Raw genomic sequence first — 14,641 nt, 5'->3', positions numbered from 1 at the left:
GTTCTTTTCGCGAGAAATATCTGTACGATGCACGGTACGAGCGCATGTGGTTCCAGTGGTAATTTAAGTTGTTGTTATTGTCAGGACCCCGTATGGTTGAAGCAATAATGAAAGGGAAGAAGTCTATGTTTAATTAATTGACCATATATGATGGGGTATGAAATTAAATAAGAGCTCACTAGTTTGTACCCGTGAAAATGCAGGGGTTGAAAAGGATGAAATTTTTTTAAAAAAATTAATATGTTACCATGCATTAAAAAAAAAAAAGTGTGATAGAAAAATTCATTTAATTTAAAAGAAAGTAAAGGTTAAGTTATTTAAAACTTCTTGATTTGATATTATATATGTCAAGTTACATGAATTAAAATAAGCGTGTTTACTAGGTAGATTAACTATATCTCTTATTAAAATTAAGATGTTTAATTAATGTATAAATTTTTATAAAAAAAAATGCTATCAGAAATTGTTAATCAAATATGAATTACATATTTGGGTATTAAATAATTAGAAAATTGATTTTCAGATCTCCTAAAACCGAGAGGGGGACTCTAACCAAATGACTTATTCTTCAATCTTTTATACATTATTAAAGAGTTAAAATGATTTTTAAACTTTATACTAATGAATGATTGTGAGGTTATGAGTTCAAATTTCAAACATACTATTAGTATAATTACAGTGGAGACAATATTATATAAACACAAGACATATATATTAAGCCACTTATGATTTGTTCGATCCTCCATTATTTTTAATGAAACTAAATGAATTTAATTGCTGAATAGGGCCTTTTAAGGGTATATATTATACTCAATAATAATTATAGTATTATATGACAAAAGAATACAATATTAAATTAATTTCTGACTTGATTTTTATTTTTTATAAAATAAGATACATGAAAGAGATTAGGTACGTCTTCTCACAACATCGTGACCCAAACTATCAATGAGTAAAAAATATTTCCTCCGTTTTGAAAGTTACTTTAGGGAAAAACTATACTATTTCCCTTATATAAAGCACATGACCCACTAAATTACACTTCTAACAACCATGTACTCATCCCATTAAAGTTTTTATATCATGTGAACCCCACATTTCTTAAACACCGTGAAAAAAATGTGTGTTGCATCTAAAAGAAAACGGAGGAAGTAAGAAATTTACTATTTAAAAAGTATCTATCTATATCTACACATTTTTGGCTCGTTAGATGATCAACCACTGACAAAAAAAGGTGGAAAAGATGAAGGGCATTATATAAACCCTTCCAGTATGCTTGGTATTACTATTAGGTACATTGAATAGAAATAGAATACAAATTAAAAAAAAAAAAAATGGAACAAATAATATTGAGAGAAGTAATAACTAATGGTGAGCATAATAATGAAAAAGAAGATGAGGAAGAGGCACAAGCAAGTGTAGATATTTGGAGATATGTGTTTGGTTTCACTGAGATGGCAATTGTAAAATGTGCTATTGATCTCGGCATAGCCGACGTGTTACATAAAAATGGTGGATCTATGTCACTCACCGAGCTAGCCTCTTCCCTTAAATGTCCACCACCCTCCTTGTACCGCGTCATGAGGTTCTTAGCTCATCGGAAAATTTTTAAGGTAAGCCAAACAAGCCAAAGCACATTAGTTTTTGCCGAAACACCCCTTTCTAGACGTTTGTTAAGTCAAGGGAAAAATGGCATGGCTGCCTTTATACAACTAGAGAGCAGCCCGGTCATGCTAGCCCCTTGGCTTGGACTAAGCAATCGCGTTCAAGAGAAAGGTGGGTCGGCATTTGATGCAGCCAACGGAGAAGATGTGTGGAGTTATGCAAGCAATAATATTGCTCATAGCAAGCTTATCAATGATGCCATGGCTTGTGATGCCAGGGTTGTAGTGCCTCAAATTATCAAGGAGTGCCCTAGTTTGTTCAACGGCGTTTCTACCGTTGTTGATGTTGGGGGAGGAGATGGAACCGCCTCATCTATGCTTGTTGAGGGGTTTCCTTGGATTCAAGGCATTAACTTTGATCTTCCTCATGTTGCATCTGAAGGACTGCCTTGTGAGCGGGTGCAACATGTAGGTGGTAACATGTTTGAGAGTGTTCCAAAAGCCGATGTTGCATTCATCATGGTAAATACTTTTGCACACTCATGCTCAATTTTGACTAGAATTGTGTGAAAAAAAGACTTACACGGTACAAATACATGTCTTATGAATTGAACTTATCTAATTAAAGTATTAAACTCATTTTGTATAAAATAAGTTAAAGTTATTTAATACTTCGTATGAACCAACAAGGACAAAAATCTTATGCTCACAAGGGCACACTTTTACATTTACAACTTTAATACTTTATTGGTTGATTACCATATTTTATTTTGCATTCACTAACCAATCCACTCAAACAAAAAAAAAAAAAAAAATCACTAATTAAGTATTAATCATGATGTGATTTTGTTGTTTATGTAATGTAGTGGGTGTTGCATGATTGGGGAGATGACGAGTGCATCCAAATTTTGAAAAACTGCAAGGAAGCCATAGCAAAGGATAAAGGGAAGGTGATCATTGTGGAATCTGTGATTGAAGAAGATGCAAAAGATAAGTTTGAAGATGCAAGATTAATGCTAGATATGGTAATGTTGGCTCACACAACAAATGGCAAAGAGAGGACCTTCAAAGAATGGAGCTGCTTGCTTAATAAGGCAGGGTTTGGCCGTCTCGATGTCAACCCTATTCAAGCCGTTCAATCCGTCATTGTAGCTTATCCTTGACTTAAAATGTGCGCGTATCTTCTTTCATTTCGCTATTTATTGTGTGTGGTTGATACCTTTGCTCAATATTTTGCTCGTGCTTTTCCTATGGTCTGTTTTCAATTTTTATATGTAGTATAGCAACTAAACTTAACTCATACAATGCACTAGACTGCGTTGTTGTGTGACTTAAGTTCCTACTTTCATGATTTCATCTATGTTCAAGATAGCTACTACTTGAGTTTTTAGATTGTCGATTTAAGACCTATTTATGTAATTTTAGTTTTTTTTTATTTATTGACATAATGGCCTGAAGAAACAAAAAAAACCAAATGTTTCAACCATAAATTCTGTCAAGCGGGTGGGCTGTTTTTGGCAAAGACCGTCAAGTATGTAAGAACTCAGGAGAAGGAGAACACAGGAACAGTTCTATCTCTGGACACCTCCTCAATAACTCATCCCACATCGAACTTTGACGAATTAAATGGTTTTAGAAATACTATATGATAAACACTATTTCCTCACATTAAACTCATCTTTGCGCTTGGGGCAATGACGCAGCTAGTGAGGTAATAACCGAGGCGCGTCAATTGCTGGTTGAAAACTATTTCCAAACCCCCTCTTCGGCCTGGGCTTGACCTTGGCCGTCGAGAATTTCTGGAAGGGCTCCCTCTTACAAGGGTAAAGCCCTACAAGTTCTGAGTTAAACTTTTTACTATTGTATTGATGGATTTTTCCAACATTATAAAAACAACTCATGTTTAAATACAGAGAAATTGAAAATTTAGGCCATGTTTGGAAGAAAGCTTATTGGGGGTATATTAGCTTATTTGACTAACTTTAGCTGATTGACTAGTCAAACAAGCTAATACAAGTGTTTGGTAGTAAGCTTATTGAAAGAGCTTATTCCACTAAATAAGCTCTTTTTGAAAAAGCTCATTTTAGGAGCTTTTTCAATTAGCTTATTCATTAATTATTGTGAAATGACATTTATAACCTCATTTAATTTAAAATCCTATCTAAACTACCTACCTTACAATTAGCTTATTAGTCATTTCATATACTCTAACACCTTTAAGCTATCAGCTATTTACCAAACACTTTTATATAATCAGTTAATACAATAAGTTAGTCAAATCAGTTAATAAAATCAGCTAGTCAAAATCAGCTAACTCAATCAGCTTCAGCTTTCAGCTTTCTCCCAAACAGGGCCTTAATAATTGTCCAATTTACTTGCTCATATAATTAAACCTCTGGGGGGCCTCTTTCATATGCAGTGGAAATAATGCAATGGAAATATGAAATAATTTCATATGCAGTGATATTAATGGGGATTTAATGTCGGATACACAGACAAAGGAAATGAATGCCAGTCCCACAGGGATAAAAGTTTAACACCTAGTTGCAAGATGAGCCACCGCGTCTTTCCACTGGTTTCTCAGGCAACTATACAAACCAAATCTTGACAATTAACTTTGGTATCATATCCCAACTACATTGATTGAGTGCCCTTTGAATTAATAAAGACAATCGCTTACGGAGTAGAAGTTTGTGCCACATGCTACATGAAAAATGGATTTATTACGAGTATTACACATAACCCATCATTGTATCTCGTATTGATGAACCATTCTCTTGTAGTGCATTTGATTAGGCAGTAATAATATTAGAGCTCATAGTTTTGTGCGGAGGATATTTTTGGTTAGGAAGTAGGCTTAACGCCAAAAGCTTCTAACAAATGACTAAATTGGTAAAACCTGCATTTTTGCATTGAGCTGAACACTAACTAGTCTATAATTGTCCAAAACAGAAATTATTGTGATACGGAGTATGAGACTACAAAAGTGATGAGATTAATTTAGGCCCTTCTTAATCGAGGTTCAAAGTACTTTACAGTCGATTTAAAGAGCTATCACAAGTTCTTCAATTTCCATTACCATATGGTGGGCACTGGATCTGCCGGAGTCATCATCAGGCATGGCTAAATATCATCCAGGCTTTGTCCAAACAAATTTCACAGCTTGAACGATTTCTTCTTTATCAGACTATCATTTAAACATTATAAAAATTGACACTTACCTTTTGAAAAGGGAAAAAAAAAAAAAAAAAAAGCTTTGATTACATTAATGTTCTAAGGATGTTAATATTATAGGTTATGAATACAGGAAATTAAATAACATCATTTATGCAAGGTGGTGGTGTTGGGGTCTAGTTGAGTAGTTGACTGAAGTATCCTGCTAAAAAGTTACAGTATTATACAAGTACAATTAATGTGAAGGAGTAAGTCCCACATCGAATAAATATAAACAACCAAGATATAACATATTATAAATATTTGCACCACTACTCAGTAAAACTTACGCAGCCACGCAGTGAGCACAGAGCGAACTATTCTTTCGCCTTTTACTAAAGAATACCGTGCGCTCGCTGCACTGAGTGGCATACGTTAATTTTTGGAGGGTATTCCATTAGGAGCATCCCACTAAATCAAGTTCAATTTATTATGATTGAAATTTTAGCTACCACAAGGTGTTTGACTATAAGAGTTAAGTTAACATTGTTAACTTTTAGTTGCGGGGGTGTTTTTTATTATTTGCATTTGAATATATGGCCTATCTTTTAGTTGTAATTTGGGGTATTATTTGCATTTGAATATATGGCCTATTTTACCCAAATAGAGGTAGTTGTGTTTAATTGTCTGTATTTTATAATGTTTAGTTGATGATAAATAGTAAAGCGTTCTACCACATGTCATTCAACGAAAATTATTTAATTGAAAAAAATGCTTTATAACAAGATTTGAATTTAAAACTATTTAGATTTTAATAAGTGGTTTTATCATCTTTACTTTCTACCGTATTATAATACCTCCGTCCCCTTTTGATAGTCCCTTAAGGGTAAATTTTAGTTCCAAAATGTTCACCCCATTTGCTTTTTCCAACAACCATTTATATTAATTATTTACTAAAATTCCATCTAATTTGCAACAAATACTTGTGCAAAGTTATATTTCCCATGTAAATTTTGTTTTCCCATGTACTTTTATTACTTTCTCTCCTCTACTTTTTTGCATACCCAATGTCAATTTACTTTTTCAATGTACTTTAACTATTCTTATTTGTGTTTATTAATTCCCGTGAAAAATGCCCATAAGGGACTATCAAAAGGGGACGGAGGGAGTATATGCTTATTTAATCTTTTGGCTTAGAATAGGCGGATGTTTTTTTTAATTTTTTTTCGTCAAAATAGCAACTACATTAATAATATTGATAACGATGAAAACTAGGCAAAAAAATGTTGACTTATGATTCTACTTTGTAAACTTTTTTTAATTGACAATCATGATTCAAAACATAATTCACCCTTCAAAATAAAATAGTAATTCGGGAACTTTTATGCCTTGTATATAATATTTACAAAACATTTCACATAAAGATTCCACAAGTGTGGACGTGCCGGAGTGGTTATCGGGCATGACTAGAAATCATGTGGGCTTTGCCCGCGCAGGTTCGAATCCTGCCGTCCACGTTTTTTTTTTTTCCCAAAAGAATAGGTTTGAGCCTTTAATTTTTGTAACTTCTCTCTTATATCATTGAAGCTATAAGTTTATAGCTCTATCCTTAATTAGCTCTTGTCTATATACTATACCTTGATTTATATGAACTACTAAACTATTCCGGGGGGTTGATTCTATAAGCTGTTTAGAAGGATAGTTAGAACACTTGACATTATTTGAGAATTGAAACTCAAAATCATATTTTACAAAGAAGCAAAATATAGGAAAAAGCATAGCTTGATAAATTTCGCTTTGAGGCTTATCATTTTGCATTTTCAATTCACAGTAAATTTTGTGGCTTTATCATTTCAAATTTAGGCATCCATCAAGTCCAACTTAAGCAACAAACTTGGTTGTGAAAGGGGGCACAGTAATAATACTTTCGTATATAATAGAAAAGCTTTTACTTTCATTACAAATTTGGCTAAATTCTGAAAGACTTTAAGGGAGAGGAGGGGGGAAACCTATATAGACATGCAATGTGGTGATGCTAACTATTTTAATGCATAATTAAGCCAAAAAACGAAGATTTAACGGTCATGTTACTACTATTTCATCCGCCAAATTATTAGTGCAACAATTTAAATTTTACATCATTCATATATACACCATTTTTTCAATTTTCATTTTTACGTAATGAAACGAACATATAGCCATGTGGGTTATTTTAAGATTCGCATTTGTATGCTTTCAATATATCAGTTTTTTTTTTCTTCCCCTTCTATATAAAGATGAGCAAAAATAATAAGGGCTAAAGTTATCATTCTAGGATGCGCGAACCTTCATTTGTTGCAACAATCAATAAGTAGGAAGAATAAATTGTAAACAATATGACGATATGTTATACTCCCTCCGTCCCCAAATGATAGTCCCTTATGGGCAAAAATCACGGGAATTAAGAAACTTAAATAAAAGTAGTAAATTACATTGGAAATATAAATTTACATTGGGTATGTAAAATAGTAGAGAGAGAAAGTAATAAAAGTACATTGAAAAACAAAATTTACATTGAAAAGTTAAATTTGCACAAATATTGTTGCAATTGGAGAGAATTTTGATAAAAAAATTGATATTAATGGTACTTGAAAAAAGCAAATGGGACTATCAATTTGGGACTAAAAATATGCCATAAGGGACTATTATTTGGGGACGGAGGGAGTATATGAATGTCATAATCTTCCCTTTACACGTGTTGCTGGCCCTATTGCAAGAGATTCCACCTATTAGATCATCAAAATTAGGTCGTGAGAACATATTAAAACAAGAAAAAACCATCTTTTTATGCAGATCGTTGTCTATTATCTTATGCAAAACAATGGTTAAATAGTTCTTTTGAAATTTGGATGAAAAAGCTTAACCTATGCGGACAATATCAACCATGTTGTGGATTTGGTGGATTTTATTGTACAAGTATATAGTTTTTGTCCCACATTACACTATGTAAGATTATACATCCCATGACCCTTACATATAATCAGAAACGTTCTTTCAATTAAGATTATCTTTGCGCTTGGGGCAATGACGCAGCTAGTGAGGTAATAACCGAGGCGCGTCAATTGCTGGTTGAAAACTATTTCCAAACCCCCTCTTCGGACTAGGCTTGACCTTGGCCGTCGAGAATTTCTGGAAGGGCTCCCTCTTACGAGGGTAAAGCCCTGCAGTTCAAGTATAAAAATGTTGATAAAATTTGTTCACATCAGTCGTACATGAATATTGATATTTAAGGTATAATGTTGTGAGACTTGCAGTTTGTACTTTGTATCATGTAATTGCTATAAATTAAGAATATACTGATCTTATTCATGTAGTGAATATTGATGCATCCATGCTTAACAGAGCTGCTGTCATCAGACCTCTTACAATACCGTACTGTGGATAAATCATGTGGGCTTTGCTCGTGCAGGCCTATTTGAATCCTGCCATTCACGAAAATAGTTCTATTGAATCCATCAATGAGCTTTGAAATTTTCTCAAATACCGAGAAAAAAAGGCAAATATAACATTTTGTTTTCGGTCCATTTCAGCATCTGTAAATACATACTTCACACTTCTGATTTTTATATTAGCGCTGTACCCATAAAAAAATAAATAAGTAAATAAAATAAAAAAATAGCAATGTAGAGGATATGTTTATATTTATTGATGTAAGATCAGACATAGCAATATTGATCTTAGTAAGAAAGCAATCAAGATCTTTACATTTTGGTTATTCAAGCTCTCAAATGCTCATCTTATGTTGAATCAGAGCTGAAAGTTAAACTGCTTGGGTGCTAGCCCTGCTATGCTTTTGCGAAATAACAATGATTACCACACTGAAAGAAAAAGAAAGGTCCAGCTTCAATATTTATATAAAATGATGCCCTACAGCATTGTAGAACTCACGCAGCCACGCAGTGAGCACAGAGCGAACTATTCTTTCGCCTTTTACTAAAGAATACCGTGTGCTCGCTGCATTCAGTGGCATACGTTTATTTTTGGAGGGAGTTCCAATAGGATCTCCCAATAATTAATAGTGTACAAATTGTTATCTGGTTACTGTATTTTAATTGATAATCAAAATAATTTTTATAGATAGACCAAGGACTGTATAGAAAGTAATTAGGCCTTGGCTGTTCTGAAAACGAATTTTACTGTCACTGTACACTCTGGGTTTGAAATTACAAATATAAACCGAACTACGGCCCTATCGCTTATGGCCTCTAGTCCGTCTTGTAGGAAATAACGTATGTAAGTCAAGCACTATCTTCATTCTATCTTTTAGTCTAGTTGGTAGCAATCTAAGGATTCGCATATTATGTGAATGTGTTTGCACGAGCAATCTTACTATAACTTTCTATCCCATTTGTATAACTCTTTCTATCCCATTTGTATAGGAGAAAAAAAATTTGGACCACTTCTCGATTTGTGCGTGTCATCCTTGCGCAGGGGCCATGCTAATCTTCTCTGTATCGTTCCAATTTTATCAGATGTCTCCGAAGAGACAATAAGTGCTGTTCCTTCTTGATATATAAAACTGTACTCTGCTTCATATAAGCTGATGTGGGACAAAAACAAATAAAGTTGCTCCCTATTCTCTATTACTGAGGAAAAATCAACCAAACATACTACTTCAAAATGAGAATTGTTTCACCATTCTAATCCTCTAAGGGGCAGAGGAAACTCAGAAAAGTCTAAGGCATGCAGTGTAAAAGTGAAAAGCACCAGAGGGAAATAAAAATTATAGGATGAAGATTAAAACTGGGAAAATATCAATTTCCGGTAGCTTTTTATTACTATCCCAACTTCCTCACAAATACATTGGTTAACTCACAAGTCACAACAAAGATTCCAAGGCCACTAATCTAATCCTCGCACCGTGAGTGCTTTGTCAGAATTCCCCTCAGGTCCCTTGTTGGCCACCGAAAACCTTTAAATATATCGTACTCTTTTCATATCCTTCATATATGGTACATTGGTTACTGTAGTTTGATACATCCTAAAAGCTAATGATCGTATCAAACTATATAAACTTCAAACTTATAGTTGGGGGTATGACATGAGATGTAACAACGCAGTGACAAGGAAATCATACATACTACTGCTGCCACTACACTACACTACAGATACTTTGGGGATACCAAAGCCGCCTTTGCTTCCGCTACTGCTGCCACTCCCAAATCACTCAACTGCAAGCAGCCTTCTGGTTGAAAATAGCTGCTAACTCACTGCATTGGTTCATCCTAAGGACAAGGTAACAAAAATTGTAAGGAAAAGATCTACGATTTCAGTATAACCTAGGTTGACAATGTACAATTTATTTAGTGCAATAGAAATCTTAAGATAACATTAGACAGGGGCCGCGCGAACGCAGGCCCCCACTACCACAAATTATGACGTAGACTCTCCCACTTGGGGAGATCTTAGGCTTATGCTCTTCCTAAGTGCAATGGAAGCCATCACCCTAGGCCATGGGCCTTCTTGTTCGCCCATTGACCCCGTCCAGGTAAGTATGTAATCCAGTGCCACCCAAACACTTCTTATACTACTTTCTCTCTCTTATTCTCTATACTTTTCCGATGTGGGATATATGCTGGACTACAATCTTGTTTATAGAATTTCTTTCTTCAACTTGGAATTTCAGACTAGCCTTTTCCTTTTCTGAATACTCAATGAAATTAAAGCCACTCCTACTGAATCAGCTTCTGGAATGTTACTTGTTTGTTGATTTTCTTTCTAATTGTGCAACTCCTTCATCACATTAATATTACTCGTCTACTTTGGTGTACATACGTAATTGAGCCATGTAAACAATGCACTAGGTCAAAAAGATGAACATTCATATGCCTCTATTACTTTACTTGATTCATTTGGATTAACGATCGAACTTTGTTTGACTGGCATGTTATCATAACATATGACACTAACCATTAAAGTCAGTATACACCAATTTCACATCTCTTTTTTTTACCATCGAACTATCAAGAACCAAATCAAGCAACAATTTTATGGCTAATCATCTACTCCGTACCATTTAACATTCATACAATAATATATAGTAACACATGTAAGGTAAAGATGTTAAACCACATTCCAAACTAGATAACACAACCCAGTTGTTCATTTTTTTTTTTTTTTTTTTGGTGTTTAGAGACCCACAAGGACGAGTGACGATAATCGATCCCAAGATCTTGAAACCGAGAGGAAAGCTCTAACCACTTGAGCTATCCCTCACTCTCAATTTAGGTTGTTCATAAGTTTCTTTAATGTGGTATTAGGGGACCCTCTTATCACATGAATTCCTCCATACTTACTCCAAAAGTCCAAAGTTCACAACTTTTATTTTTCCTCTCAACACTTGCAAGAGTAGCAACAATTCCGGATAAAAAATTAAATCCCCATTTTATCCTCCTCACAAAATGGCTTTATTCTCTTTAACGTCGTCGTTTCACACCCCTAACCTCCCCAAACTCCGCCACTCACCTCCACCTAACCGCCTTATCAGGGTACAAACCAGGTGCTCCACTCCCACATCGCCCGCCATGCCAACCACCGCATCATCCACCGTTCAATTCGATCTTCGCACATATTGGACGGCTCTGATTGAAGAGATCAATCAAAAGCTTGATGAATCAATCCCAGTATCTTACCCTGAAAGAATATATGAAGCTATGCGATACACCGCCCTCGATAAAGTCGCCAAGAGGGCCCCACCTGTTATGTGTATCACCGCCTGTGAGCTTTTCGGCGGTCACCGCTCTGCTGCCTTCCCTACTGCTTGTGCCCTTGAAATGGTAACCCTCATTTTTATTTAATTCGGATTTTATCCATGTTTTGGGAAATTTTGGATTAATGTTTGGATAATTATATGCCCAAATTGCCCAATTGGAAAATTTTTTGGATGGTAGTTTAAATTTTTTAATGTATGGTTGCTTTGCTGGAGTGTCTTTAAATTGCCGGATTTACTGTTTGGGGATGAATTATGTCACGTATACTACGTTCGAAAAGTTGTCATGTTTTTTTAGTAGTGACCTTATATTTGGAATGTGGTTTTGGAAGAGTATGAGAATGATCAAATACATTATAAAGGATTGCTCTTTCTTTTATTTTTGCTAAATTTTTGTTGTATCCTAAAACTGTATATGTGTGATTTTGTGGATGGAGGGAGTAGAATTGGTTCGAGGTTTTGGGTTTGGAGTAGAATTGAGTAGAACTAGTTGAAATCCATTAGAAACGAGGGTTTTGTTATAGGTGTGGCTGTGTGGGTGAGGGTTTGGAACGTTGGGTAACAGCCGTAACACTGCTCTAACTGCAGCCTTTCCGGGAATGGCTGAGGAGCATAGTTGATTTGTTGCAAGAGGTGGTGATATAGTTGAGGAACTTTGGGAAAGTTGTTTTTTCTATTCTTTAGCAACCAAACAAAGGACAAAGAGAATATTACTTTCCTTGAAAACATTTTGCATTTTCCACCTAACTGAACACTTTCGAAGCGTATGAAGATAGGGGCTCAGTTTGGTTTGGGCTGAATAGACTGTTTATTTAGTAGGAATTTGCAAGTACTGAGGATGTAGGAGCTCTAAGTCCCTGACAAGTTACTCTATAACTTTTCTTGTAATGAACCAAACATTGAAAATCTTATCTGTAGTTGTGTTTTCTGTCAAACGTAATGGATTCTTAATGTCAGTTTATTTTGTAACCTTGTTGATAAGATGTGTTGTCTACTTCTATGAAGTAGGATCAGTAGAAATGGCTAAACACTATGGACTCAATGTAGTCAGAGTTGAGAATATGTCAAGTCAAGAACTGTTAACTTAGGGTTTGGACTTCTGAATTGAAATTATTTTGGGCCCTCTGAGGTTGGTTTGTGAGTGATAAATGAGAAGCAGAAACCATTGGACATTCATGCTCATGGAAGAATGTACATAACTACATATGCAGAGGATTGCAATTTCTTTCTTTGATGTTATTCTTGTTCTATTTTGTGGTTGAATGATTTTGGCACTTAACCTTCATTTTGGTAACCTAGTGTCATAGTTATACCACCTAGTGTCATAGTTATACCTTGTGAAGCTTAGGAGGGAAATGAAGGGGCCAAGGGGTTGCACCCAATCCAAATTACTAGATTAGGCATCAGACAAAGGTAGATAATAACCATCAAGCAAACACGCCAGATGGTTGACTTTTATTTAAATCTCCATTTGAAGTTTGGGTTAGAAATTCTATATCAAACTTTCCCACATGATCTTGACTGACTCAGGCATCTTTATAGTATTCTCTGAATCTCTGTATTCTGAAGCAACTGCTGAATTTTGTGCAACAGAAAACAAAAATACCTCTATAAAGCGGAAGTTAATATGAGGAGGATTAGTGTAGTCAGTCCTCTAATGTGGCTCTATTGATTCCCATTCTCTCTTAAAGATTGATCTTATATATTCAATCTGATTTTGCTTAGTAAAGTTATTAAGTAGAATGCCTTTGAAACTAACCAAATACTACAAGTATACCACCAAAATTATTAACATTCTACTTGGAATCTGCATTTTCTTAATCTATCCTTCAGATTTTGTTAGGTCTTTTTTTGTACTCTGTTTTGCTAAGCAGTATTTATGTGCAAACAGGTTCATGCTGCTTCACTAATCCATGATGACCTACCATGCATGGACAATGACCAAGTAAGACGAGGTCATGCAGCTAACCACGTTGTCTATGGGGAAGACATGGCAATTCTTGCAGGAGATGCACTTTTCCCTCTTGGCTTCAGTCACATTGTCTCACATACCCCGCGTGAACTAGTCCCCGAGACACGAGTTCTGCAGGTCATTGCGGAGATAGCCCGAACTGTGGGATCCACTGGTATGGTTGCAGGCCAATTTTTGGATCTTGAAGGTGGGCCAAATGGTGTGGACTTCATCCAAGCAAAAAAGTTTGGGGAGCTTGCTGAGTGTTCAGCTGTGTGTGGAGGCATCTTGGCTGGTGCCAATGATGATGAGATCCAATGGCTCAGAAGATATGGTAAAGCTGTCGGCGTTCTGTATCAAGTGGTGGATGATATTTTAAAAGAGAGAGCAAAGACTGAAAAGAGTGAAGGGGGGACGAAGCGTAGAGGGAATAGCTATGTGAGTGTTTATGGGTTGGACAAGGCTAAAGAAGTAGCTGAGGATTTGCGATCTCAAGCAAAGAAAGAGTTGGATGGTTTTGAAAATTATGGAGACAAGGTCATTCCACTTTACAGCTTTGTGGACTATGCTGCAGACAGAGGGTTTAGTGTCGGTGGGTGAGATGTAAGATTAGGTATGTTTTGCTTCTGCTCAACCTTAAGTAGGCCTATTAATTCCGAAAATGGCTTTACTTTTCCATCTATTTTGTAAATTAGGAGGTATGCAATTGTATAATATGTAAGTAGAGGTCGCAAATGGAGAAATTTTACTACACGAGTGAATGTTTGTAGTGTTGCTAGATGACACCTCTAGCAAGTAAATGGGGATGTGTAATTGGATGTGGAGTATTTATATAGCCCCTTCTCAAGCTGAGGATTTTGTACTTTTTGCTATGTTAAAGAACTTGACCCCGCAGGAATTGTCTGCGGATATCATATTTGGGCTGTTTTGAAGACCATATTGTTCTTTTGATAAATTTGTTTTAATGATAACCTTAAGATAGGGCGGTTCTGAAATTAAGAATGATGCCCTATCTCAGATATGGTACAATATGGTCGAATCTGAAGGCCAAGGGTTCCCCTCACCCTCTAAAAATTTGCACTTGTTGAATCAAGAAAACCTCAAAACACCACTATGTAAAGAATATCACTTAGTAAAATTACAACTTTACAAGGATGTTTGATGGTGTTTGTATTACATTTCTTG

The 14,641-nt window shown here is 35.4% G+C and overlaps 2 protein-coding genes and 7 non-coding genes across 9 annotated transcripts; 7 read left to right on the top strand and 2 right to left on the bottom strand.

Moving 5' to 3' along the window:
• Positions 1 to 1,334: 1,334 nt before the first annotated feature.
• LOC145620739 (acetylserotonin O-methyltransferase-like) lies at positions 1,335 to 2,792 on the top strand. Its single transcript, XM_081675449.1, has 2 exons — positions 1,335 to 2,126; positions 2,471 to 2,792. The coding sequence occupies exons 1-2, from the start codon at positions 1,335 to 1,337 to the stop codon at positions 2,765 to 2,767; spliced, it is 1,089 nt and encodes a 362-aa protein (XP_081531575.1). The 3' UTR covers positions 2,768 to 2,792.
• Positions 2,793 to 3,280: 488 nt separating this feature from the next.
• Positions 3,281 to 3,435, top strand: LOC145621724 (U4 spliceosomal RNA). Its single transcript, XR_014108528.1, has one exon. It is a non-coding gene; the product is annotated as a U4 spliceosomal RNA (small nuclear RNA).
• A 1,674-nt stretch (positions 3,436 to 5,109) lies between these two features.
• LOC145621802 (U5 spliceosomal RNA) lies at positions 5,110 to 5,224 on the top strand. Its single transcript, XR_014108599.1, has one exon. It is a non-coding gene; the product is annotated as a U5 spliceosomal RNA (small nuclear RNA).
• Positions 5,225 to 6,192: 968 nt separating this feature from the next.
• Positions 6,193 to 6,274, top strand: TRNAS-AGA (transfer RNA serine (anticodon AGA)). Its single transcript has one exon. It is a non-coding gene; the product is annotated as a tRNA-Ser (tRNA).
• Positions 6,275 to 7,802: 1,528 nt separating this feature from the next.
• LOC145621735 (U4 spliceosomal RNA) lies at positions 7,803 to 7,957 on the top strand. Its single transcript, XR_014108537.1, has one exon. It is a non-coding gene; the product is annotated as a U4 spliceosomal RNA (small nuclear RNA).
• Positions 7,958 to 8,686: 729 nt separating this feature from the next.
• On the top strand, positions 8,687 to 8,802 carry LOC145621791 (U5 spliceosomal RNA). Its single transcript, XR_014108588.1, has one exon. It is a non-coding gene; the product is annotated as a U5 spliceosomal RNA (small nuclear RNA).
• A 379-nt stretch (positions 8,803 to 9,181) lies between these two features.
• On the bottom strand, positions 9,182 to 9,284 carry LOC145621804 (U6 spliceosomal RNA). Its single transcript, XR_014108601.1, has one exon. It is a non-coding gene; the product is annotated as a U6 spliceosomal RNA (small nuclear RNA).
• Positions 9,285 to 10,131: 847 nt separating this feature from the next.
• Positions 10,132 to 10,292, bottom strand: LOC145621713 (U1 spliceosomal RNA). The gene has a single exon (XR_014108522.1). It is a non-coding gene; the product is annotated as a U1 spliceosomal RNA (small nuclear RNA).
• An 806-nt stretch (positions 10,293 to 11,098) lies between these two features.
• Positions 11,099 to 14,411, top strand: LOC145620371 (heterodimeric geranylgeranyl pyrophosphate synthase small subunit, chloroplastic-like). Its single transcript, XM_081675041.1, has 2 exons — positions 11,099 to 11,572; positions 13,397 to 14,411. Exons 1-2 carry the CDS (start codon positions 11,198 to 11,200, stop codon positions 14,054 to 14,056), a joined length of 1,035 nt encoding a protein of 344 aa, XP_081531167.1. The 5' UTR covers positions 11,099 to 11,197; the 3' UTR covers positions 14,057 to 14,411.
• Positions 14,412 to 14,641: the final 230 nt, after the last annotated feature.

This window comes from Chenopodium album, chromosome 27 (assembly GCF_948465745.1).
Source record: "Chenopodium album chromosome 27, dcCheAlbu1.1, whole genome shotgun sequence".
Lineage (NCBI taxonomy): Eukaryota > Viridiplantae > Streptophyta > Magnoliopsida > Caryophyllales > Amaranthaceae > Chenopodium > Chenopodium album.
Note: the sequence above shows the minus strand (reverse complement) of the source record. Positions and strands in the feature narration are given on the sequence as shown.

Bases quoted from the DNA above. Each gene is read 5' to 3' on its own strand.
- LOC145620739 (XM_081675449.1), top strand. From the start codon at position 1,335: ATGGAACAAATAATATTGAGAGAAGTAATAACTAATGGTGAGCATAAT. The intron at 2,127-2,470 runs GTAAATACTTTT...TATGTAATGTAG, and splicing joins CCGATGTTGCATTCATCATG to TGGGTGTTGCATGATTGGGG.
- LOC145620371 (XM_081675041.1), top strand. From the start codon at position 11,198: ATGGCTTTATTCTCTTTAACGTCGTCGTTTCACACCCCTAACCTCCCC. The intron at 11,573-13,396 runs GTAACCCTCATT...ATGTGCAAACAG, and splicing joins CTGCTTGTGCCCTTGAAATG to GTTCATGCTGCTTCACTAAT.